The sequence below is a fragment of the Geotrypetes seraphini genome, chromosome 5 (assembly GCF_902459505.1).
Source record: "Geotrypetes seraphini chromosome 5, aGeoSer1.1, whole genome shotgun sequence".
Classification (NCBI taxonomy): Eukaryota; Metazoa; Chordata; class Amphibia; order Gymnophiona; family Dermophiidae; genus Geotrypetes; species Geotrypetes seraphini.
In genome coordinates, this window is record NC_047088.1 from 150,034,774 (window position 1) to 150,062,625 (window position 27,852).

At 44.6% G+C, this 27,852-nt stretch overlaps 2 protein-coding genes across 4 annotated transcripts in view; one reads left to right on the forward strand and one right to left on the reverse strand.

Moving 5' to 3' along the window:
• The window catches only part of NBEAL1 (neurobeachin like 1), a 400,332-nt gene that overhangs the window by 363,257 nt on the left and 9,223 nt on the right, over positions 1–27,852 (reverse strand). For all 3 annotated transcript variants that reach the window (XM_033945971.1, XM_033945972.1, XM_033945970.1), the window contains exon 3: positions 4,031–4,122. In XM_033945971.1, coding sequence (XP_033801862.1) covers positions 4,031–4,122 — 92 coding nt within the window. The remainder of the gene's footprint in view (positions 1–4,030; positions 4,123–27,852) is intronic.
• Positions 23,298–23,630, forward strand: LOC117361097 (60S ribosomal protein L35a-like). Its single transcript, XM_033945973.1, has one exon. It carries the CDS (start codon positions 23,298–23,300, stop codon positions 23,628–23,630), a length of 333 nt encoding a protein of 110 aa, XP_033801864.1.

Consider the following 27,852-nt stretch of genomic DNA (forward strand, 5'->3'; position numbering starts at 1 on the left):
AGCGGGTCGATGTTTGGCCCTAAAAGGAGTACTGCAAGGTCGCCCGTTGACCATTATCAACATCTATGGACCTTGTTCTGCTCAGGCTGCTTTCTTTCAGGGCCTACAATCAGATCTGGGCCATTTTGTGCATGGAGCAGTTTATCTTGGAGGGGATTTTAATGACCCTCCGGATCCCATTCTAGACCATTCGAGTGGGGGGCGTAGATCATTACAGAGTCCGGCTAAGGCACTTCGGAAACTGATGCTTTCCCTGGACTTAGTGGACTGTTGGCGCTTGCTTCATGGCTCCCAGAGATCGTTTACCTTCTATTCTCATGCCCAAAATACATATACTAGATTGGATGAGTTGTGGATTCATAGGAACCAGATGGGAGGGCTCACTCGGGCAGAAATAAAAACGATGCATATCTCAGACCATGCTCCTGTTTGGGTGGCTTGCACTGGAATGTTAGACCAGGGAGGTCCCAAATACTGGAGGCTTAATGAGTCTCTCTTGAGCTCTCCACAAGTAGTGGCCGCTGTGGAACGAGTTATGAGGGATTACTTAGATCTGAATGATATTGGGGAGGTTTCCAATGCCATCTTATGGGATGCCCTAAAAGTGGTGTTTCGTGGGGAACTTATTAAATGGGGGGCTAGATATAAGCGCCAGAGAACCCAAAAATTCTTCCAAGTCCATCAGGAACAGGTCCATCAGGATAATCAAGATGCACAAACTCTGGCTCAATTGCTTCGGGTGAAAGATGAACTTTATCAACTTCAAGTGGAAGATATGGAACGCATGCGTGAACGTTTCCAACTTAATATTTATGAACATAGTAATAAGGCTAGTGCTCAGTTTGCCAGATATATATGGATCAAACAGAATCGGGCTACTATAGTTCGTATAAGGGGTTTAACCAGTGGTGAGACGCAGGTCACGGATTCGGCGATCCAGCAGGAGTTTTTGCACTTTTATTCGCAGCTCTATGGTCCTCCTGGTCCTGTGGATGAGGGGGCTCAGACTCAATTCCTTGACTCGATTCCGCTCCCGAGACTCTCAGTTGCGGAGCAGGACTATTTACAGGAACCCGTTAAGTTGCCTGAAGTTCTGGGCATGATCAGGGCAATGAAGAATGGCAAAACTCCGGGACTAGATGGGTACACTAGTTGCTTTTATAAACAATTTTCAGAACAATTGGGGCCCCTTTTGGTCAGGATGGCAAATGGGATTCCACAAGGGGGTAGCCTTCCAAAAACAATGGGAGAGGCAGGAGTGACTGTACTCTTGAAACCAGGACGGGATCCCTTGTCTTGTGGGTCATATCGTCCCATATCTTTGTTAAATCTGGATGCTAAAATACTGGCTAAGGTTTTTGCTCTGCGATTGGGAAAGTTATTGCCATCCTTGATCCACCAGGATCAGGCTGGGTTTATACAACATAGACAAGTGAGCGATAACATTAGATGAACACTTCATCTGCTCTGGGGGGCTGGTACCCATCCGGATAAATCGGTCCTGATATCTGTAGATGTTGAAAAGGCCTTTGGCTGGGTTTTATGGGGATTTCTTTGGGACGTGATGGGTCGTATGGGCTTAGGACACATTTACATTGCATGGATTTGTGCCCTGTATGATGGACCAAGGGCATGCCTGCAAATTAATCAATCATATACGGATTTTTTTCCTATTTATCGGGGGACCAGACAGGGATGTCCGCTTTCGCCTCTCTTATTTGCTTTGTCTATAGAACCTTTGGCCTTGTGTATTCAAAATCACCCTGACTTGGTTGGGTTTGTGCGGAATGGGGTAGAACATCGGGTAGCGCTTTTTGCAGATGATATTTTATTATACGTGAGACAACCTGAAGTCACAATTCCACATCTTTTACAGCTTTTTGAAATGTATGGGAGTTTTTCGGGGTTTAAAATAAACTTGGATAAGACAGAAATATTGAATTTGACCCTGACCCCGCTAGAGGTGGCTGGGCTTAAGGGCTGCTTCCCATTTCATTGGGTGACCCATGGGATTAAATACTTGGGCATTTACATCCCTAAAGATCTTACTCGAATTTATGAGAAGAACTATCCGCCCATATATCGCCACATACGAGCTGACTTACAACGCTGGAACGGCCTTTGGCTGTCCTGGTGGGGTAGGATAGCTATTGTAAAGATGAATATACTTCCCAGATTGCTGTTCCTCTTTCAAACGCTGCCAGTGCCAGTGCCTCCAGGGGAGCTGTGGGGGCTGGGGAAGGAGCTGCGTAGTTTTATCTGGCAATGCAGGTCTCCTAGATTATCTCAAGCTTTGTTATGGGCTGCTAGAGAAGTAGGGGGCAGGGGACTTCCGAATCTCGAGTGGTATTATCACTCGGCTCAGATTAAATTGGTGCTTGACTGGGAATTAGGGGAACATAAAAGTGGAGTCCAGCTAGAACAGGAATTTGGGGGTTGTGGGTTGTTGAAGCATAGGCTTTGGGAGTCTGGACCACCGCGCCAATGGATTCAAAGTATTTCTAACCCCTTTGTACAACACCTGGCCAGGGTATGGCACCAAGCTCATGCTAAATTAGGTAATGGAGCTTGGGTGTCCTCTCTGGCCAACATACAATTCGAACCCAAATTTCAGGCAGGGAGAGATAATTGGGTCTTTAAATCAGTGGTCTCAGAGGGACCTGAGTGTCTTTCGAGATTTATTGGGAACCTCCGGGATCCTATCTTTTGCCATGCTCCAGATGAAATTTGACTTGCCTGATGGGGACTATTTGGCCTATTTCCAGATTAGGCATTTCATGCAGGCCCAGGGTTGGTGTTCCCCCTCATCCCTAGAGCGAGAACACTTAAGAGAATTAATGGGTGCTTCTATAGAAGGTTCCTAGGCCGCTCTCAGTGCTGTACCAGTACAGGAGAGGTCATTCCCACGCTCCTTTCTCCTTTCAAAGGCATTGGGAGGGAGATCTGGTGTCACCCTTAACTACTAAGGATTGGGGAGTAACGCTGGACCAGAGCCTAACCATGAAAGACCAAGTAGACTCTTTGGTCAAAAAAGAGTTTTTTACTCTCTGGAAGCTTCGGTCCATTAGAGCATATTTTGACGCACCATCATTTACAATCCTGGTACAATCCCTCATACTGAACCAACTGGATTACTGCAACATCGCCTATCTGCCAATTTCCCAGAAGAATATGCGGCGATTGCAACTGGTGCAGAATGCAAGCAGTCAGGCTGATCTTCGGGTTGAAGAAGTTTGATCACATAACTCCCTCCTACCGACTCCTGCATTGGTTGCCAATGGAGGCGCGTGTGAGGTTTAAGTTTGGCTGCTTTTGCTTCAAGGTTCTATTCGGTCTAGCCCCCAAATACATAACTGACCTATTCTCCTTTTCAACCAAAAGACATAAAAGAAGCTCAAACTTGAATTTTGTTTCCCCCCTGGTTAGAGGATGTAAATTCAAAATTCATCACCAACATCTTCTCTCTTATCAAGCAGCATTATGGGGCAACGATCTGAAACAACTACTTATGCTTGCCAATACAAATAGGGAATTTAGGAGACAACCGAAAATATATCTGTTCCTAAAGTACATAGGAAACTGATTCGCACAATCTCTCTCTCAATACCAGATCTCTAGAACTGCTAAAACAGGGCTGCCCAAGTCCGGTCCTCGAGATCTACTGGCAGGCCAGGTTTTCAGGATATCCACAATGAATATGCATGAGAGAGATTTGCCTACACTGCCTTCTTGGTTTGCAAATCTCTCTCATGCATATTCATTGTGGATATCCTAAAAACCTGGCTTGCCAGTAGATCGAAGACTGGACTTGGAGCTCAATTCTACTCAATTTGTAACATTTTTTATAATCATTGTAAACCGCATAGAACTTGATTAATAGATTGTTTTGTTCTGATAATATAAGTACTGGCTAGAGTGGCTTGCAACCTAATGCTGAAATGCTCCATTTATAATTAAATCTGTTTTACTTTTTTGTCCTCTAATGATAAACTCCTTCCCATCAAACATGAAAAACACAAAATATTCCTACCTGGTGGGCATCTTCTCAAAGTCTACATCCAAAAACTGTTCATAGCTGGAAACAAATCCATCCAACCACAATTTCAAGTAGTCTGGGTCCTTCTACAGGAGAGAAAAAAAAGAACATAAAGAGAATCAGTCTACAGTCTATATATTATATCCCAACATAACATAACATCAAATTTCTAGACCGTATAACCATAAGTTCGATGTGGTTTACAAAAGGTTATGAAATGAAAAAGTACAATGAAATCCAAGTTTCCAAGTTTATTTAAAAATTCAATTAAACGCCTATCAAATACTAAGCGTTTTACACATGTAAAAATTAAGGAGGAGAAACAAATTTTAAAAACAAATAATATTTAAAAACAAAACATAAGACAACTCGCATAAAAACAGGTACATTGAACACTAGAGATGCTAAACAAACATTTTGTTGTAACTGGAGAAACCAGGTGTAGGTTTGTTTATTTAAGCTGGTTAATTATTTAACAAGCCAGTTTTAGTTTCAGCACAAAGAGATTAATTGTTCCAACAAGTTCATCATTTTATTAGGTGTCAATTTAGGCAAGGTTTTACTTTGGGAAAGTTAAAGATGACTGGTTCAGCAAGTTTGTTCAGCTATCTTGTTTTCAATGTGGCAAGATTTTTTATATACTGTATATTAATTTAAATGTTGTTTTTGCTTGCTAAAAGTAAACACTTTTGTTTGGGCTAGATACTTAAGTAAGAAGCTGTGCAACAGCCTGCAGGTGTATTAATTGCCCATTTACAAGCTTTGAACCACTTTTGCATGTTTTTATAAGTAAAATGCTCCACTTGCTTGGCAACCTTCATATCCTCACTGACAATCACCCCTAAATCTCGTTCTGCTACCGTTCTTGTTAGGATCTCACCATTAAGGGTATAAGTCTTGCATGGATTTTGGCTGCCCAGGTGCATAACTTTGCATTTTTTGGCGTTGAAGCTGAGATGCAGATCCTAGACCAGGACCAAGACTTTGAAACTCAATGAGAGGCACATTGGGAATATGTGCAAATTTCAAACATTTAAAAAAATTACTAAAGACATGCCTGTTTGAGAGCCTTCTCTAGATTTAAAGTACACACAGAGCCAGAGCATCAGCATTTAGTATCAACATTCAACAAATTGGGAATCTGACTGCAAGTAACTGGGGATTTTTAACAAAGGCATGCTTCATCCAAGGCAAGACAAATTATGGGTTGCATACGCAGGGGTTTCATCAGCCATTTGCCTGAAGTCATTATGCCATTGTATAGATCCATGGTGAGGCCCCATCTGGAATACTGTGTGCAATTCTGGAGGCCACATTATCGCAAGGATGTGCTGAGACTGGAGTTGGTCCAGAGAATGGCCACCCGGATGGTCTCGGGACTCAAGGATCTCCCGTACGAAGAACGGCTAGATAAATTACAGCTATACTCGCTCGAGGAGCGCAGAGAGAGGGGAGACATGATCGAGACGTTCAAGTATCTCACAGGCTGTATCGAGGCGGAGGAAGATATCTTTTTTTTCAAGGGTCCCACGGCAACAAGAGGGCACCCATGGAAAATCAGGGGCGGGAAACTGCGCGGTGACACCAGGAAATTCTTTTTCACTGAGAGGGTGGTTGATCGCTGGAATAATCTTCCACTTCAGGTGATTGAGGCCAGCAGCGTGCCTGATTTTAAGGCCAAATGGGATCAACATGTGGGATCTATTCACAGAGGAAAGATAGGGGAGGGTGATTAGGGTGGGCAGACTGGATGGGCCGTGGCCCTTATCTGCCGTCTATTTCTATGTTTCTATGATCCACTTGTACACGTTCTACTCGACTCAGGATTTTGTAGACTTCAATCATATCTCCCCTCGGCCTTCTCTTTTCCAAGTTGAAGAACTCTAACCGTTTTAGTCTTTCCTCACACAAGAGGAGTTCCAACCCCTTTACCATCTTCTTTGAACCTTTTCTAACACTACTATATCTTTCTTGAGATAAGGAGACCAGAATTGAGCGCAATACTCCAGATGAGGTTGCACCATGGAGCAAATCAGGGGCATTATAATATTCTTAGTCTTGTTAATCATCCCTTTTTTAATAATTCCTAGCATCCTGTTTGGCCGACGCCACACATTGGGGGGGAAGGTTCCATTGTATTGTCTACAATGATATCCAGATCCTTTTCTTGGGTGCTACCCTAACATCTGGTAACTGTGATTCAGTTTATTCTTCCCAATGTGCATCACTTTGCATTTGTCCACATTAAATTTCATCTGCCAAGGTCCGCCTGCAATTTTTTCACAATCTGCATGCATTAACAACTTAGAACAGTTTAGTATCTGCAAATTTAATCACCTCATGCGTCATTCCAATTTCCTAATCATTTATAATTAAGTTAAATAGTACCGGTCTCAGTACAGATCCTTGCAGCACTCCACTGTTTACTCTCCTCCATTGAGAAAAATGACCATTTAACCCTACCCTCTGTTTTCTAGCCAATAACCAATTCCTCATCCACAACTGAACTTTGCCTCCTATCCCATGACACTTTTATTTTCTCAAGAGCCTCTCGTGAGGAACTTTATCAAACGCTTTCTGAAAATCTAGATACACTATATCAGGGGTGCCCACACTTTTTGGGCTTGCGAGCTACTTTTAAAATGACCAAATCAAAATGATCTACCAACAATAATTTTTTTTATAAAAACACAAAGCACAATGTACGCAGAGAAAATGTTAATTATCATTTATATTCCGGGGTTTTTTCAATTAGGTCAAGGCAGATGACTCTATGCAATGTCACCTCAGTAACAACCATACAAAAATAGACAAATATACTCCCTTCCATTTTACTAAACCGCAATAGCAGTTTTTAGCGCAGAGAGCTGCGCTGAATGCCCCGCACTACTCTCGAAGCTCATAAGCTCCCTGCGCTAAAAAACTCTATTGCGGTTTAGTAAAAGGGAGCCATAGTGAAAAATATAGACAGCAGATATAAATTCTCAAAACTGACACATTTTGATCACTAAATTGAAAATAAAATCATTTTTCCTACCTTTGTTGTCTGATGATTTCATGAGTCTCTGGTTGCACTTTCTTCTTCTGACTGTGCATCCAATATTTCTTTCCTTCTTTCAGCCTCCTGTATGCTTCCTATCCTCCAGACCTCATTCTTTCCCAACTTTTTCTTTCTTTCTCCCTGCCTCCTTCTTTCTTTCTGTCTCCCTGCCCCCTTCTTTCTTTCTCTCTCTCTCCATGCCCCCTTTCTTTCTGACTCCCTTCTTTCTTTGTCTCCTTGCCCCCCCCTTTAACTCCCTGCCTGCCTCCTTTCTTTCTTTCTCCCTGTCCTCCCCCAAGCCACTAGGTTTGCCGCCGCCACAATCGGGGAACAGGCCCCCAAGCCACCGCCGCCCCAAGCTCTCCCTGTAGAAGTGGCACGATGACCAGCATTACACTTCCCGACGTCAATTCTGACATTGGAGAGGAGTTCTGGGTCAGCCAAGCAGTGATTGGCTGGTCCAGAACTTCTTCTCTGACATCAGAATTGACGTCGGGGAGCGGAATGCTGGTCGGTCCGACGCTTCTGGAGGGAGGGTGGTGGGGGACGACGGTGAGAGGAAGGCTGATCGCCCAGTAGATCGGGATGGCAACACGAATCTATCACGGAGCCCGGGATGGGCTCCGTGATCAACTTGCCTTCCCAATCTACCGGTCGATCGCGATCGACGTATTGAGCGCCCCTGCACTATATCAACTGGCTCACCTTTATCCACATGTTTATTCACACCTTCAAAGAAGTCAAGCAAATTGGTGAGGCAAGATCTCCCTCGGCTGAACGCATGCTGACTCTGTCTCATTAAATCATATTTATCTACATGTTCCACAATTTTATTTTTTATAATTGTTTCTACCATTTTGCCCAGCACTGAAGTGAGGCTTACTGGTCTGTAATTTCCCAGTTTGGAATGTATCTTCTCAATAGTCAAGTAAAGTACTCCAGTGCCACACCATAAAGTACATGATGTATTATTGTCAGAATCTTATACTCGATTCAAAATTCGATAGGTAAAACAGTGCAATTTTTTACATACGGGAGTGATATGATCATATTTTGACATCCCAGTAATTAATCTAGCATCTGTATTTTGTATTACCTGCAGAGCATGAATTCTTGCCTTTGTAATGCCTAGAAATAGAGCATTACAACAATCTGAAAATCTAACATCGATAACTTAGGTCTGACTCTTGACAGAACCCTCATTTGCATAAAAACTCCCTTAATTACATGCAATATATGATTCTCCATCGATAGGTGACTATCAAGGTACACACCCAACAATCTTTTTTTTTAATCTATTTATTAAATTTGTAATAGAAATACAGCAAAATACAAAGCATAGAAGTAACAAACTGCAAAAGCAATAGCAAACCAGGCAAAAACCATATTGTAGCTCTTCAGTATGTGACAAAAAAACCCTCCAAGCAATCCCTCCACACCCTAAGAATCCCCCCTCCCTCCACAACAACAAAACCCCCTCCCCAACCTCCCCCCAGGCCTGAGAGTGAGAGATACCAACTACTACACAACTCGTAGCAACTGAGAGGATAAAAGGTCCCCCCCCCCTTACAAGGAGAATCTTCAGGTAAGCACAACAGGAGTAGTTTCTTTCCAAGAGATGTAAGCAGACCAAGTTTTTCTACTTAATGCAGTCAAAACAGCAATTAGGGAGGCCAAACTTCGTGTGGAAGAAACTCTAGCAAAGAACATTAAGAAGGGAGACAAATCCTTCTTCAGGTATATTAGTGATAGGAAAAAGAACACAGACGGGATAGTACGCCTTAGCAAACCGGATGGGAATTACGTGGAAGCAGATTCAGATAAAGCTGAACTACTGAACGAATACTTCTGCTCTGTCTTCACTTGCGAGGCACCAGGACACGGTCCTCAGTTAGAGGCTAAGTCAAGTGCGGACGGCCCGTTTCAGAATTTTGAGTTCACACCAGGTGAAGTTTACAGCGAACTGTCAAGACTAAAGGTAAATAAAGCCATGGGACCAGACAATCTGCACCCAAGAGTGCTCAAAGAGTTGTGCGATGTCCTGGCGATACCGCTAGCCGCACTCTTCAATCTCTCCCTAAGCACGGGGAGAGTACCCTTGGACTGGAAAACAGCCAACGTCATTCCTCTGCACAAAAAGGGTTGCAGGGCAGAGGCTGCGAATTACAGACCGGTGAGTCTCACATCAATAGTGTGTAAACTCATGGAAACTTTAATTAACATCGGGATCTGGATGTGCCCCTTTGCTCCCTGACTAATCACCCCTACCCTACAAATGTCACCCTGATACACCTCCTACCTTTTAATAAAAACACGACAACAACTTTGGGAATTAGCCGCAGCTCAGTTTATTAATAAAATTAACATATTATAATTTCCATCAAACAGTGATTAACATAAATCCAAGAGCTCCTCCCGAGCTACCCCAAAAACCAACTTTCAGTGCCCTCGACCCTGCCACCTCAACAAGGGTCAGAGGGGTGGCATGTCCCTCATGCCCCTTTATCCGGGTCACCTGACCCCCCGGGCACGGCACCCCGCCGGCCCACCGCTCATCACCCGATGAGCCCAAAGACCGAATAGCTCGGGAGATCCGCCCCCGAACTACTCCCAAAACACCAAAAAACAAAGGGAGGGTGGGAGGGAAAAAACGCCCTGGAGGACCCAAACGGTTGAGTCCTCCACTGCCCCCTCCTTAAATCCCCTCGCCTCCGCACCTCCTCCGGCACGCACCCAATCCGCTTAAAAGCTGGCTGACGCCTTTTAACAGGCCAATCAGCCGTCGGGCGAATCACACCGCCCCCCCGACCGCCCCGGCCGATGAGCAACACGGAGGCCCACCAGCCCCGTATTATATTTTGCCCATCGGCACGAGGCCTCGGGCTCCCATTAAACGCAAATTAGACACGATCCAGTCTGAGGGAAATCTACGGGATCCCAATCAACATGGATTCACCGGGGGTAGGTCCTGCCAATCTAATCTCATCAGCTTCTTTGACTGGGTGACAAGGAAGCTAGACTTGGGAGAGTCTATGGACATCGTGTACCTGGATTTCAGTAAAGCATTTGATAGCGTCCCACACCGCAGGCTGTTGAGCAAAATGAAATCGATGGGGTTAGGAGAAACACTAACTACTTGGGTCAATGATTGGCTAAGTGGAAGACTTCAAAGGGTAATGATTAACGGTACCCTCTCTAAAACATCGGAGGTGACCAGCGGAGTACCGCAGGGTTCAGTCCTGGGCCCACTCCTTTTCAACATATTCATAGGGGATCTGACTCAGGGGCTTCAGGGTAAAATAACATTATTCGCCGACGACGCTAAACTATGCAATATAGTAAGGGAATGTAATTTACAGGATAGTATGGCAAAGGACCTGCTTACATTGGAAAGATGGTCCTCAACCTGGCAGCTGGGCTTTAACGCAGGGAAATGTAAGGTTATGCACCTCGGTAGCGGTAATCCATGCAGAAATTACACCTTGAATGAAGAAACTTTGACTTGTACTTCGGCGGAACGAGACCTAGGAGTAATCATCAGTGCAGACATGAAAACTGCCAATCAAGTGGAGAAGGCTTCATCTAAAGCAAGGCAGATGATGGGATGTATCAGTAGAAGCTTTGTCAGCAAGAAGCCTGAAGTCATAATGCCATTGTACAGAACCATGGTGAGACCTCATCTGGAATACTGTGTACAATTCTGGAGGCCACATTACCGTAAAGATGTGCTTAGAATCGAATCGGTTCAACGGATGGCCACCAGGAGGATCTCGGGGCTAAAGGGTCTCTCGTACGAGGAGAGACTAAACAAACTACAGCTCTACACTCTAGAAGAACGTAGGGAGAGGGGAGACATGATTGAGACATTTAAATACATCACGGGACGTATCGAGGTGGAAGATGATATCTTCTTTCTCAGGAGATCCTCTGCCACTAGAGGGCATCCGCTCAAACTCAGAGGCGGGAAATTTCATAGCGACATCAGGAAGTATTTCTTCACAGAAAGAGTGGTTGACCATTGGAATGAGCTTCCAGCGCAGGTGATCGAGGCCAGCAGCGTGCTGGACTTTAAGAATAAATGGGATACCTATGTGGGATCCCTATGAGGGTCGAACTGGAATATCGGTCGCTAGGTATAGACTTAAGAGGATGGGTCAGTAGGGTGGGCAGACTTGATGGCCTATAGCCCTTTTCTGCCGTCATCTTCTATGTTTCTATGTTTAAATTTAGACATAGTATAGACATAATTCACATTCTGTTGCACCACACTCAGCGCAGAAAGGTCAGGCTTCTTCCAAGATGCTGCTAACAAAGTTGGATTTTCTGTGGTTGCCAAGTCTCATATAGAGTCCATAGGCAACCAGGGAATAACTTAAAGCGGCGCTCACTGCAAAAAGAATTGTTTCATACGTACCCAACCTTTCCACATCTCCCATTTCCAACTAAGCAGATATCGTAATTGGTAGTAAGCTCTAAAATGGGGAACCGCCACACTTCCCTGTTGCTTATGCTGATAAGAGCATATTACGCTGAACTCTTGAAGGACTATGATTTCATATATACAAAAACACTCACTTCTCCAACCACTTAAAGAAAGAAAGTGGCAATGGTATGGGTAAAACAGAAAATAAATACAATAATTTGGGAAGAACCACCATCTTAACAGTGTGGACTCATCCCATCCACAAGATATGCAAATGCTTCCATCTCTCAAGTTCTTGCATTATATGTGCAACCAGGCCAGGATAGTTTGCAACATACAAATCAGAAAGAGTTCTAGTCAAATTGACTCCCAGATAGCACAGGAGGTAGAAGCCCATTTATAAGGAAAACTTGCAGCAATATGGCTTCGCTCCACTTCCGTAAGTAGAAGCTCCAGCATCTCAGATTTAGTGCCATTAAAACCTGCCCAAATATCCCAAATAAAGTCATCACCGCCTCTAAGGAAGTAAAGGGAGTGGCCAGAGTAAATAACACATCGTCTGCAAACAACAAAACCTTTTGTTCCACTCTGCCACCCTGAATGCCATGTATATCAGGATGCTGCCTCACCAACTGCACTAAGGTTCCATGGCTAAGCACCGGGGATAGGGCACACCCCTGGTGAGTTCCCTTCCCCAATTGAAAGCTTGCCGAATACTGACCATTGATCTTAAGACCTGCCAAGGGATAAGAATAGATAATCCGCAACCAGGTCATATAAGAGCCATCAAACCCCATCCTCTCCAATAGCCTAAATAGATAGGGCCAATAGATCCTATCAATGGCCTTTTCTGCATCAATCTATAATAATAAAATGCTACGCGCGCATGCACACTTTCGCCGCGTGTTCCCTGATCTGTCGGGATGTGCCAGCAAGAGTGCGCATGCACGCTTACGTCACCACAGGCGAGCAAATGCGGAGTCCTGCCGTCGCCTTCCCAAGCCTTCTACTTACTGTTCCCCCCTCCCCTCAGAGCAGGCCGCACCACGCTGCCCCTTCACAACGCCAGCCACAACGGTGATGTCCACTGGCTGGCTCGGCGGCAGGTTGGAGACAGCGCCGATCCTCAGGTCCCCCTCCCACCCTACCGGCCAAAGTTTCTTTTTAACTGCAGCGGCTCCTCTCACGAGCCGCTCCTGCGTCGGAGAAGGCGGTGATCGTGAGAGGAGCCGCAGGAAAGTTAAACTGGTCGGGGCTCGGGCTGTTCGGTCCATGCAGGCTCCTCTCTCGCGGTCTTGCCAGCGGACAGGAGGGGAGCAGCTGGCTGGAAGAGAGAAGGGGACGAGCTGGGAGATGCAGCTGTAAGGAAAAGAGCGCCCATGCCGTAGCCTCATTGAGGAGCTGGCAAGCCCAGGCAGGAAGGAAACTGCAGACTATGGGAGCACTGGCAATCCTGAAAGCCTGCCTCAGTGAGTCGACGCTCATCACTCAGGAGCCTGCCTCTGTGAGTATTCTCCCCTTTGATGCCTGTCTCAGAAAAGTTTTTCCGGGACGTTTACTTATGAGCCTGCCTATGGGGAGTTTTAGTGGATAGACAGTCAGTAAAAGTAGTGAGTGTAGGAGGGGCAGGAGAAGCTAGACTGAAAAAGAGTAAAGTCTCTGTTCTTGGAAGGGCTAGATAGGAACCCTCTTGTTTATCTTTTATGTTGTGCTTAGTCACGATCCCCGCCTGCATCGGACTTCAGACGCAGGTGGGGATCATGAGAGGAGCCGCCGCCATGTCTTTCAACTAAAAAATACACTACAGCAAGGCGAGCAGGGAACAGGCCAGACCGAAGCATCAGGGAAATGGAGGGGGAGGGCATGCTGCGGCTGCTGCAAAGGGAAGTGGGGGGGAGGGAAAAATTGCTGCTGCACAAGGAAATGGAGGGGGAGGGAATTCTGCTTCGCCTTCTGCACAGGGAAGTGGGGGGGAAGGGAAAAAATGCTGATGCACAGGGAAATGGAGGGAGAAGGAATGCTGCGGCTGCTGCACAGGGAAGTAGGGAAGGAGATAAGAAGAAAGACACAGGGGCAGGGAGAGAGACAGAAAGAAAGACAGCGGGAGGAAGAGAGACAGAAAGAAAAAGACAGGGGTAAGGAGAAAGACACAGGGACAGGGAAGACACAGAAAGACAGACAGACAAAGGGGGCCAGGGAGAGAGACAGACAGAAAGAAAGACAGCGGGACAGAGAGAGAGACAGAAATAAAGACAGACAGACATATATTCTAGCACCCGTTAATGTAAAGGGCTTTGAATTAAAAAATGAACTTTGTCATCCGGAGCCGGCATGCTCGATGCCAATCCTGATCCAAAACTTTTTTTACACTGAATTCTGTGAGCTTTAAATGATCTGATTTGCATGCCACCTCCCCACCTCACCCTTGAAAATCAATGTATATTGTATATATCATCACAGTCCCTGGAGATCACAACTCACCCCCCCCCCCCACCTCCACCCCAACACCACACTAACCTTCTCTACACACCTGAACCCCTGTTGACTCTCCCATCCAAACCTCCCACTGCAGTCTGACCCTACCATCCAAACCTCCCTTTCCACAATCTGGCGGGTTTCCTTAGTCGCTTGCCGGACCCCCCACCTTCCCTTATCACGGTCTCAAAAAAAATTACAACTGGTGCACAGGAAAATGGACAGGGGAGGGAATGCTGATGTAGCTGCTGCACAGGGAAATAGGGGGGGAAGAAAATGATGCACAGGGAAGTGGGGTGGGAGGGAAATGCTGCTGCACAGGGAAATGGAGGGGGAGAGAATGCTGATGTAGCTACTGCACAGGAAAGTGGAGGGGGGAAATAAATGATGCTACATAGGGGGCAGGGAGAGAGACAGACAGAAAGAAAGACAAATAGTGGGAAGGAGGGGGAAAAAAAGAAAAGAAGAAAGAAACAGGAGCAGAGAGAGAGACAAAAAGAAAGAAAACCAGCGGCAGAGAGAAACAGAAATAAAGAAAGACAAACATACATATATTCTAGCACCCGTTAATATAACGAGCTTAAAGACTAGTTCCTAAAATAATAGCAGACTCCTTGGCATGCTGAGCTTTCCAAATTAAATGACATACCCTTCTGATATTATTAAAGGTTTGTTGGCCCCGGACAAAACCCGCTTGATCGTCCTGAACTAGGTGAGGCATGTATTTTTGCAATCTAGAAGCTAGAATTTTTGTGAGGATCTTATTATCAACTCCCAAAAGATAAATGGGTCTATACAATCCACATTGGGCAGGATCCTTTCCTGACTTCAAAAGCAGAGTAAATCCCACAAGTTGCCAAGAGTGAGGAAGGAAAACCCCCGGTTCAAGGCCATTGAGAAAAGCAGCCAAAGGTTTAACTACATATTGCTTAAAAACTTTACAGAATTTGGTTAAATAGCCATCTAGGCCGGGTGCCTTTCCCACTTTCATATCCCCAATGGCCCAGAGAATTTCCTCCTCGCTTATAGGCATAGGTAACTGCTCCAACTCTCCTTCTGACAAATGAGGTAAAACCACCCTGTCCAAAAAACCATCAAAAGCATCAGAAGACACCTCACTCTCAGGGGTGTACAATTGCTTATAATAATGGGAAAAAGTATCATGAATCTGAAACGAAGTGGTGCAATGCAACCTCTGGTGAACTACACGAGTGATATAATTGCGTAGAGTTCTTTTCCTCAAAGTATGAGCCAAAAGCTTCCCTGCTCTATTAGCCAATTCAAAATAAATCTGAAGAAGAGATTGCAATGTCACACTCATGTCAGCTAAATCAACTTCCTGCAAGTCCAGGCGTAGCTGTTTAAGCCGCAACTCCAGCTCCCGATCATAAGACCTGTACTTATGAGAGTTCTCCAACTGATAAATCTGAGATAACAGCTCAATTCTCCGCTTCTCTCGTTCCCTATAGACATGAAAACCCAAAGCAATAAGCTTCCCTCGTAGGACCGCTTTCAACGCCTCCTAAATAACAGCGGGTGAAACCTCCTCAGTGACATTCAGTTGCAGATACTCCTGAAGATCTTTACCTATAGTTTGAATATGCTGAGGATCTAAAAGTAAACTATCATCCAATTTCCAGTACTTTAAGCCCCATTCGTTCTGTAAAAATCAAATGGAAACACCAACAGGGGCATGATCCAACCATGATTGATTATCAACAGAGGAGTCACCCACCTGTGCAACAAGATCCTTGCTCACCAACCATAAATCTATTCAGGAATAGGTAGTATTGGGATCTGAAATAATGCATATAATCCTGATCAAGGGGATGCTGAAAATGCCAGATATCTATGAGGTCCCAGGTCTCCATAAATAGTTTTAACTGCTTCCGATCTTTTTTGCTATAAGTTGCCGACCGTGTGGAATTATCTCACTCTTGATTAGGTGTTACATTAAAGTCCCTCCCACTATCAGCGTCCCCTCTGCCCGAGAACGGAGGAGCTCACCAATCTTGACAAAAAAGGACAGGAAACAGAGGGTAGGAGTAAAAGGGCAATACTCGGACTGGATAGGGGTCACAAGTGGGGTCCCACAGGGGTCAGTGTTGGGACTGCTGCTGTTCAATATATTCATAAATGACCTGGAAACAGGGACAAAGTACGAAGTTATAAAATTTGCGGACGACACAAAACTCTCCAGTAGAGTCAGAACTGTTGAGGAATGCAAAGAATTACAAGGAGACCTGAACAAACTGAGTGAGTGGGCAAAAAGATGGCAGATGAGCTTCAATGTAAAGAAATGTAAAGTCTTGCATGTGGGGAAGGGGAACCCAATGTACAGTTATACGATGGGAGGGAGGGTACTGGGGGAATGCTGCCTAGAAAAAGACTTGGGGGTATTGGTGGATAAAACAATGAAGCCGGCGGCGCAATGTGCAGCGGCCTCAAAGAAAGTGAACAGAATGTTGGGCATAATCAAAAAGAGTATCACTACCAGAACGAAGGAGGTTATTCTACCACTGTATCGAGCGATGGTGTGCCCACATCTGGAGTACTGTGTCCAATACTGATCGCCCTACCTTAAGAAGGATATGGCGATACTCGAGAGGGTCCAGAGAAGAGCGACAAGGATGATAAAAGGTATGGAAAACATTTCATATGCTGAAAGGTTGGAGAGGCTGAGGCTCTTTACCCTGGAAAAGCGGAGACTTAGAGGGAACATGATAAAGACTTATAAAATCATGAAAGGCATAGAGAAGGTGGAGAAGGACAGATTCTTCAGGCTAACCGGGCCACAAAAACAAGAGGGCATTCAGAAAAATTGAAAGGAGACAGATTCAAAACGAATGCTAGGAAGTTCTTCTTCACTCAGAGTGTGGTGGACACCTGGAATGCGCTCCCAGTGGAGGTGATAGGGCAGAGTACAATATTGGGCTTCAAAAAGGGATTGGATGACTTCCTGAAGGAGAAAGGGATTGAAGGGTACAGATAGAGGGTAACTATATAGGTACTAAATGAATAGGGAATAAAGAATTTAGGTTAAGGACCACTTACAGGTCACAGACCTGGGGGGCCGCCAAGGGAGTGGACTGCTGGGCACGATGGACCCCTGGTCTGACCCGGCAGAGGCAATGCTTATGTTCTTATGTTCTAACTGAAAAAACTGGGATCGATTAAATTATACTTTTTGGTGGGAATCTCTATATCACACTTTTAAAATGGAACATATGGTGGCCATACAACAGGGACATTATAGGAAGTTTATGAATATTTGGGAGCCATTGACAAAATTCTGTAAAGAGTGATTGTTGATTTTCCCCTTTTGATAATACATATCCAGGGTAGGTAGATGGGAGGGGGGTGGTAAGATTTTTTTTTTTTTTTAATTTGAGTGCAAATTTTTGGATAAATAGAAGGTGGGATGATATATGTATTTGTCATAGAATATAATTCTGAGTGAATTTAAGTGCTGTTAAAGTGTAAATGACTGTATAATATGTTGCACTTATTTTTGGCTTTAAAATGAATAAAGATTTACAAAAAAAAAAGAATTTATCCTTACTGCTTACAGCTGTTTCCTACAAACACTTTAGAAAACAGCTAAAGACCTATTTTTTTTTTCTAAATTATTTGACTACCTGATTCATTCATTTTTAATAATGTTCTGCGTTTATAATTTTTGTAAACTGCGTAGAACTTTTTGGTAATGCGGTCTATAAGTACAATGTTATGTTATGTTAAGAGCACCTCTTAGTTGTTGTACATTTCTTAAAAGGACTCTTTTGCACTCTGATATTAGTAGCGGTTACTATTCATTATATGAGATACCATTTGAGAAACAATCAAGAAAAAAACTTTTTTGTTTCTTTAATACATTTATTGTGAAAAGGAATAGAAAAGAAAGAAAGGAGTAAAGCCAAAAAGTTTTAGAAAGTATTAATACATCTTTAAATGATTCATTGAAGGTTTGTTGGATCAATGAAAGAGAATTCAAACCAGATATAACCAATAGACATCATTGTAGTCTATGGTTTGGATTTCTGAGGTACTTTCTTTCATATACATTTATGATCTGCGCTATAGCAGCATGCATTTCTAACTGGATAGACCTTTAGTTGCTTGATATTTTGTAAACTAGGGGCTCCTTTTATCAAGCCGCGCCAGTGGGATTAATGCGCGCAACGTTTCATCATGCGTTAACCCCCGCGCTGGCCTAAAAATTACCACCTGCTCAAAGGGAGGCGTTAGCGGCTAGCGCAGCCAGCAGTTTAGCGCGTGTTAAACCGCTAGCGCAGCTTGATAAAAGGAGCCCTAGGTTTATCACCTTTTTCTTCAATCCCATGGGATGTAACACAGGTAATCGGTCTTCTTGGTTGACATGAAAGGCAAAACTGACAGAACAATGTGTAAAGAAAGCCTTGCTTCCATAATCTTGAGGAACGACTCCCTGCATGAGAGGGTCTGTTATTTATTTAAAAAATTTCTAGTCTCAGCTATACTGCAACTCGGCTAGCAATGTTGGCATTTCATCTTATGCAAATCAAAACTTTGTTTAGGAATAAATAATCTCAAATATCAAGTTTATTAAGTTTATTATGCAATTTGATTAATCGCCTATTCTACATTCTAGGCGATATACAAACATAAATGAATAAATAAAAACTTGGGTTAATTATTACATAGACAAATAATATTACATAATTACAAAAACTTACAATCATGAAACACTAGGAAATATATATTTAAAGGGTTACATTCTGTATCAAATTCTGCTCTACGCATGACAATCGGAAGACAAAACAAATTCTAAACCATAATGTTTATATACAAACTACAAACTGTGTACATCACACTTTTGTACCCCCATTACCAACACACAGTTCAGCTGGCTGTCAAAATATTGTCTGAAAATATCTTTGCCATGACTAACATCATTAGCCCTTGCATACCAACAATCATGCAGGGCTTTTATTCACATTGCCCACCTGCTTGGAATTGTTGCTGTAGAAACTGTGTGGAAGCTCAATAAGCCTAAAACAAAATCTCTGCCCTGTTAACAAATGTACTCTGAGGCAACAGGAGAAAACATATTTCTTCTAGAAACAGTTATCTTTACTGCCATGAACAAGAAATCTTCATGGAAATAAAAAGGTTATTTAAAACTAAATACTGTATACAGACAGTGATATCGTTTTATCGGACCAAGAGAATAAATAAAAGATGATACTACAGTGGTACCTTGGATTATGAGCATAATCCGTTCCAGGAGCATGCTTGTAATCCAAAATGCTCGTATATCAAAGCAAGTTTCCCCATAGGAAGTAAGGGAAACTTGCTTTGATATGTTCCCACCCCCCCCTTCCCCCCCCCCCGAGGCCAGCAGCGCTGCTCCCCCCCCCATGAGAACCGGCATTGCTCCCTCCGAAGGCCCCCCCCCGCGAACCAGCACCCTCCCCCCCGCTGCCACCGGCACCCCCCCCCCACTGCAACCTGAGATCCCCCAACCCACCCGAACCCTCTTCTTACTTCCAGTGTAGCCTCCGCATCGGCACCGGCACCAGTATGTCGGGTGCCCGAAAATCTGCTTCCTGTGCCAGGCCTTGAGCATGCACACATGCTCAAGGCCCGACACAGGAAGCAGATTTTCGGGCACCGGCACCAACGCACAGGACATGCTGGTGCCGGTGCAGATGCGGAGGCTACACTGGAAGTAAGAAGAGGGTTCGGGTGGGTTAGGGGATCTCAGGTTGCGTCGGGGGGGTGCCTGATGGCGGCGGGGGGGGGGGTGCCGGATCGCGGGGGGGAAGGTGCCGGTTCGCGAGGGGGGGGGCGCTCGTACAGCGAGGCAAGCTCAGTTTACGAGGCACCAAGTTTGCGAACGTTTTGCTCATCTTGCAAAACACTCGTAAACCGGTGCACTCATAAACCGAGGTACCACTGTACTAGAAAATGTATGAATCATGAAAAGCATTGCAATGACATTGTGAAGGACTAGGATGGAAAAGTGATGGATAATTAAATGTGACAGGCAATAGAATTTTATGGCTCATAATGAGTTAAGAAACCCTGAAATAAATGGCACTGAAAACTGTGCTAATACCTTATACAGGACTCTACAGTCACCCACACGGGATCAAACTTGTACTCCTTCTATAGTGCAGTGTTGTTGTGTCTGTTACTCAACATAGAAAATATGCTACACTGGTCAAATAAGCTAGAGATGTAATGGAGATACTGCTGAAGGAAGAGTCAGTATTTTTACAGTCCAGAGGGTTGTTGGATCCAAGACAACATAATGGCACATGCTAGGAGTAGTATACTAGGATTTTTACAAAGCCTTTGATACAGTTCCTCATAGGAAGCTCATAAGTAAACTACCCGTATACACTCGAATATAAACTGGGATTTTGGAGCAAAAAAATCTGGCCCAAAAATGGGGGGTCCCGGTTTATATTCGAACCAACAATAACACCACCCTTCCAAAATTATTGCAGGTTGCCGCCACCAGGTTCTGCACCCTGCCCCCCTCCCTGCCCTAGCCTCATACCTCTACAGCCGATCCCCAAGAATTTGCGGGAGCCAATAAGGAAGCCGCTCAGCGCCGAGGAGTAGCACCAAATCACATGCCTGCTCGTGCCACTCAGCGGCTGAGGAAACTCGCGGCAGCCAGTTAGCAGCAGGGCAGGAACTCAGAAAGTTTGCTCCTGCCCACTGTACCTCAACCAGGGATCAGCAGTAGAGATATGAGGCTAGGGCAGGGAGGGAGGCAGGGTGCAGCACCTGAGAGGGAGGGAGGGTGCAGAATCTGACGGAGAGGGAAGGAAGGGAGCTGGGTGCAATGCCTGGAAGGAAGGGAGCTGGGTGCAGTGTCAGACAGGGTTGGGAGGGAAGGAAGGGTGCTGGATGCAGAGTCTTACATGGGAGGGAGGGAAGGAAGGGGGCTGGGTGCAATGCCTGATAGGGGAGGAAGGGAAGGGTGTTGGGTGCAGTGCCTGACAGGGGAAGGAGGAAGGGGGCTGGGTGCAGAGCTTGGCAGGGAGTGGGCTGGTTGCAGAGCCTGACAGGACAGGGCACTTGAATATTAAGCCACTCAACTTAAATTCGAGTCAACCATTTTCCTCCTTTTGGGGGGAAAAAGGGGGTCTCCACATATTCAGATCGACTTATATTCAAGTATATACTTTAAGCAGCCTGAGGACAGGCCCTAGGATAGTCAACTGGATTAAAATTAGAACATAAAAACATAATAGCAGCCTTACTGGGTCAAACCAATGGTCCATCAAGCCCAGTAGCCCATTCTCACAGTGACCAATCCAGGTCCCTAGTGCCTGGCCAAAACCAATGGTCCATCAAGCCCAGTAGCCCATTCTTACAGTGACCAATACAGGTCCCTAGTGCCTGGCCAAAACCCAAGGGTGACAAGAGGGCAGTATTAAATTACATTCAGTCAAAAGAAGAAAAGGTGAGTACTGAAATGGCCCTAGGAGCCACTGAGACAATTCTGTTTAATATCTCTGTAAACAATATTGCCAAAGTGTTAGAAAGGAAAATGTGCCTTTTTTGCAGATGACACAAAGATCTACAACAAATCTGTTAAGCCTAGGAGCAGCCCTTAGGCTAAATCACACTACATGGTTGTGACCAGCAAAGCAGGGAGCTAGGCCAGGGACAAAGGGGCACCAAACAGTAACCTACCGCCTGCTGAAGGTAGAGAAAAATACTGGAACCTTCCAAGGGGCAATATAGCTTATCTGGGCCAATATTCTGACTGGCGGGGAGTCACGAGCGGTGTGCCGCAGGGATCGGTGCTGGGGCCGCTACTCTTCAACATATTTATCAATGTCCTGGAAACGGAGGCAAAGTGTGAGGTTATAAAATTTGCAGACGATACCAAGCTCTGCGCCAGAGTTAGGACCAGGGAGGAGTGTGAGGAACTGCAAAGGGACCTCGATAAGCTGGAGGACTGGGCAAACAAATGGCAAATGCGCTTTAACGTAGATAAATGCAAGGTCATGCACATAGGGAAAAAGAACCCGTTGTTCGAGTATAAAATGGGGGGGAGATTGCTGGAAGACACCGGACTTGAGAGAGACTTGGGTGTGCTAGTGGATCCATCCATGAAACCATCCGCACAGTGTGCAGCAGCCTCGAAGAAAGCCAACAGGATGCTGGGCATCATCAAGAGGGGCATATCAACCAGGACGCGGGAAGTCATCATGCCGCTGTATCGAGCGATGGTGCGCCCACATCTGGAATACTGCGTTCAATATTGGTCGCCGCACCTCAAGAAGGACATGGCAGTTCTTGAGAGAGTCCAAAGGAGGGCAACGAAACTGGTAAGAGGGCTGGAAAACTTCCCATATGCTGAGAGGCTGGATAAACTGGGGCTCTTCTCTCTGGAAAAAAGGAGGCTCAGGGGGGATATGATAGAGACCTTCAAAATACTTAGGGGCATAGAGAGGGTGGACAGGGACAGGTTCTTCAGACTAAAAGGGACGACAGGTACAAGGGGGCACTCAGAGAAACTGAAGGGAGATAGGTTCAAATCAAATGCAAGGAAGTTTTTCTTCACCCAAAGGGTCGTGGACAAATGGAATGCGCTCCCGGAGGAAGTGATCCGGCAGAGTACAGTACAGGGATTCAAACAGGGATTGGACAGATTCCTGAGGGAAAAGGGGATCGTGGGGTACTGAGGGAGGTGCTGGGGTGTTGCATAAGTATAGACAGCTCACCAGGTCGTGCAGGTGCAAGGCCGGAGGGTTAGGACATTGATGGGAAGATAGGACTTCGATGAGAAACCTAGGGGGCAAGGGGGCCCCTTCTGGTGATTAAGGCAGGTCATGACCTGTTGGGCCGCCGCGGGGGCGGACTGCTGGGCGGGATGGACCTCTGGTCTGACCCGGCAGAGGCACTACTTATGTTCTTATTATGTTCTTATGGTGATGTCACTGGTAGAACTCAGTCTTTCTCTACCTTCACTTGATGGCAGAAAGGATACGGTAACTCATTTGTTCAGAACGGTAAGCTGACACTACAAAAACACTTTGATTGTAACCACAAAAAGTCTGGCATTCCCTTTCCCCTTTGTTCTAAAATAAAAGGTTAGCATGGGTCGGCTTTGCGACTAACATTACTAATGAGGTGTTGAAGTTTAACTAACACCCAAACTCAAAGTCTGAGATGAAACTTTAAAATGGAACCTTAAAGTTAGCAGATCAACTTAAAAACAAAATTTCTAGCTCCCAGCATGCCCCGTGCTCTTCTTTTTCCTCCATCTTGGACATCGGGGCAGGCTCTTCTGCATCAGACAGTAGCATACCAAAATGTCTGGAAGGCTCTGGTCCAAGACCATTTTTGCTAGCTATAAGCGTGGACTCCAGAACCAGCGGGAGTATACTGTTTTGCTGAAAATTGAAGGGGTCTATGCCCATAATGAAACAGACTTCTACCTGGGCAAGAGATGTGCATATGTGTACAAGGCTAAGAATAACACCATAACTCCTGGTGGCAAACCCAACAGAGCACGTGTGATCTGGGGAAAGATAACCCGTTCCCATGGCAACAGTGGTATGGTACAGGCCAAATTTCAAAGTAATCTGCCTGCCAAGGCAATTGGCCACAGAATCCGTGTGATGCTGTACCCATCAAGAATCTAACTCATTGCTGAAACTAAAAGTAAAAGTTAAAAAAAAAAAAAACCCCAAAAAAAACAAAATTTCTAATTTATTTAAATTAAAAAGCAAATGATTTCTACCAATCCAATTAAAAATGATAAAAGGCAAGACGCTATCAAATTATAATCTATTTAGCAGCAACAGCCCCCCCCCCCCCCAAAAAAAAAAAAAAAAAGAAGTAGATGTCCATCTGTTTAGATCAGATAGAAAACATTCATATCTTGGATGTGACACAAGGGCACAAGATATATGTTAAACACAAGAGCAGAAAGTGCTGCTGATAACAGCAATTAATGGAAAACTAGAAGAGAGGCCGAAAGGATGCAATCTGGCAGTTAAGATTTAAAACAAAAAAGAAGAACAACATAAATATATATAAAAACACTAAACCCCTCTTTTATTATGAGCTTCGGAGCTTTTAGCGCCCCAGGCTGCGGTAGAAACCTCTACTGCAGTTAAGTAAAAGAGAGCCTAAGTGAAATCAATAAGATGTAAATTACTTAAACAATGGTGCTATTAACCTCCTTACTAAAAGCGCAGATAATGAAAACATTCAGGCATCATAGCACCTTCTCACTAAATATCATAAAATCTTGGATATGGCCAAAGATGCTTACTTATCTTGATAATATAGTCTAATGTTGATATCAGTTTTCATTATCAAAAATAAGTCATTCTCTCTTCTGTGAAAAAAAAAATCCAAACCATCAAATAATCTCAAAATATCCCAAGCAAGAGTCCATATGCAAGTGTAAAGCATTCTTATAAAAAGTTCTTAAGAGTCCTATTATAAATCCATGTCATCTACCGAGTCCTTTGAAGATAAGATTTAACCCAGAATAGGACTGTGCATTCAACCAGATTAACATGGTAACTTTATCCAAGAACTTATCTAGCATTCCTCAGTGGGACCTTCATGAAAAGCTATTTCATTATAGTGGAGACCTGACTTTTTGACACACTACAGAAGACAAGAGTTAAGATTCTAGGATAAGCAGCATAAAATCTGTTTTACTCTATGGGATTTTGCCAGGTTCTTGTGAGCTGAGCTGTGTTGGCCACTGTTGGAAACAGGATACTAGGCTTGAGGGACCTTCGGTCTATATGACAACTCTTATGGTCTTATAATCTTATTCTCAATAGTGTTTTCTGCTTATACATAACAAGTAGTAGAACTGATGAACACAACAGGACAGGATCCACTGCTAACTGACTCATAGAAACATAGAAGATGACGGGCCATAGCCCATCAGGTCTGCCCACTCTACTGACCCACCCCCAAGTCTACTATCCTAGGGATCCCATTCCTGGTGACAGACAGACAGACTTATACCGAGCCATAACTTGATTAAATAAAAGTAGCCAAAAATCACTACTCATATATAGCACTTGGCAGAATACTTAGTAAATGCATATTCTATTGCTACAGATGCCAATGAAAAATCCAAACAGAATGCTGTTAAACTACTGGGTAGCCTGTCCCAGGCAGAAGAGTTTTACTGGCAGAATTTAACAGGATCTGCCAGGGCGAACACAAGCACTGAATAGAGAAGGAGGAATTTTAAGTTAAACAAACTCTCACATGTACTACCGCTGACTGCCTGCCTTTTAAAGTAGGTATCTAAAACACTGAACAGAAAATATTGCAAGCAGGTCCTTTCCTTGAGTCCTGCTAGAGTCCTGCTAGACCAGTCCAGATCAATGAGTTAAGTCCCCAACCAGCAAATGGAAGCAGAGAATGCCAATGTTTCGGTGATATTATCACCAGTATATGAAGTGGTGCAGCCCTGGAACTCACAAACATACTACTGATAAAGCAGATTTAAATCACCTGAACCACTATTATACATGAACATCATTTTCAAGTAATATACTTGTATACAGCAGCAATATATAGCAGTGACAAAGAGCAACCACATAAAAGAACAGCAGCATGGAACTCCATAAAAAGAATGAACAGAATGACAGCACAGCTTGATTGAAACAAACAGATTAACAACAACCCGATTGCCCAGCACGACAGCACTACACAGACGGCTGGGCTGAAGCAGATGAGCACGTGGTAGGCAGAGAGAGAGTGGAGGGGAGAGGACAGAAAGGCAGGCAAGGCACAGAGAGGGCCAACGGCACGGAGACCACTGCAGCTAGCTTCGGAGGCAGCCAGGAGAGTCGGGAGGCGGCTGGGCTGAAGCAGGTGAGCACGTGGTAGGCAGAGAGAGAGCGGAGGGGAGAGGACAGAAAGGCAGGCATGGCACAGAGAGGGGCAGAGGCGAGAGATAACTCCGCCTAACCCTCCAACGTCAGCAGCACCCTGAAGCCGAACTCCCCCATAAAAGAGACTACAGTAATGATCCACATTGGGACAAATGTCAGCAGGAGAGACTATAGAAGAAGCATGCTGATAGAACAGTTCAAGATTCTGGGAAGGAAGTTGAAGATGAGGACTCAGAAGATAGTGTTCTCAGAGATCCTACCAGTACCGAGGGCTGATGTGAAAAGGCAGGAGGAACTACAATCAATAAATGCATGGATGAGGAGATGGTGTAAGGAAGAGGGGTTCCAATTAGTGGGGAACTGGATAACGTTCTGGGGGCAAGAGCAAGCTCTCAGGAGAGATGGACTGCACCAGAGCGCGGCGGGAACAACGTCAGGAGAGGAATAGAACAGGCTTTAAACTAAGAAGAAGGGAAAAGCCGACAGTCGAGCAAACGTCGACAATTCAGAAGAAGGTATCCCATGAAGATACTAAGGGGGAAAATGGCTGGGAAGAAACAACGGGCAAATTACAGGAGTTGACTAACCCAGAAGAGGAGGTTAGAAGGATTGTAGCACAAGAGAAGAAACTAAAGACCGAAGCACAGGGAAAGGTAATGAAGACAAGAAAATACCAGGATCTAAATTGCATATATACTAATGCAAGGAGCCTAAGAAACAAAATGGGAGAATTAGAAGCCGTGGCCAATGCAGAGGACATAGACATCATTGGAGTCTCTGAAACATGGTGGAATGAAGAAAACAAATGGAATACAGCACTGCCGGGGTACAAGCTCTATCGTCAGGACAGAAAGGAGATGGAATAGCCCTATACATAAAAGAAAGCATACAATCGACAAGAGTGGACACAGCAGAGATAACCAACAAGCTGGAATCGCTATGGGTTAAAATACCGGGAAGGAAAGGGCCTGAAATAAAGATAGGCCTACACTATCGTCCACCCGGGCAAACCGGAGATATCGATGAAGAAATGGAAGCCAAGATGAAGCGAGAATGCAAAACTGGTAACACCATTATTATGGGAGACTTCAACTATCCCAGGATAGACTGGAGTCTTGGAAGCTCAAAATGCGCTAGGGAGACAGAATTCCTGGAGGCTACACAAGATTGCTTCATGGAGCAGCTTGTTAGAGAACCGACGAGAGGAAATGCCACTCTGGATCTAATCCTAAATGGGTTAAGGGGACCTGCAAAGGAAGTGAAAGTAGTGGGACCTTTGGGAAACAGCGATCATAATATGATGAAGTTCAAGGTTGAAGTAGGAATACCGAAAGGAAAGAGAACCATAGCGACAACTTTCAACTTCAAGAAAGGAAACTATGAAGCAATGAGGGAAATGGTAAGGAAGAAACTTAGGAATACTTCCAAGAAATGGCAGACGGTAGAACATGTCTGGTCTTTTTTTCAAGGACATGGTGAGCGAGGCGCAAAATCTGTATATCCCCAGATTCAGAAAGGGGTGCAAAAAGAGTCGAACAAAAGACCCGGCGTGGATAACTAAAATAGTGAAGGAAGCGATAGGCAATAAGAAAAATTCATTCAGGAAATGGAAAAAGGACAAAACTGAGGAGAATTGGAAAGAGCACAGGAAGTATCAAAAAGAATGTCACCGTGTGGTTTGAAAAGCCAAAAGAGAGTATGAAGAGAGGCTAGCCAGGAAAGCACAAAATTTCAAACCGTTCTTTAGATATGTTAAAGGGAAGCAGCCAGCTAGGGAGGAGGTGGGACCGCTGGACGACGGAGACAAGAAGGGAGTGGTGAAGGAGGAGAAAGAAGTGGCAGAAAGACTTAACATGTTCTTTTCATCTGTATTTACAAATGAAGACACAACCAACATACCGGAACCTGAGCAAATCTTCAATGGAGATCAAGCAGAAAAATTAACATCCATGGAAGTAAGCCTTGAAGACGTATGCAGGCAGCTAGAAAA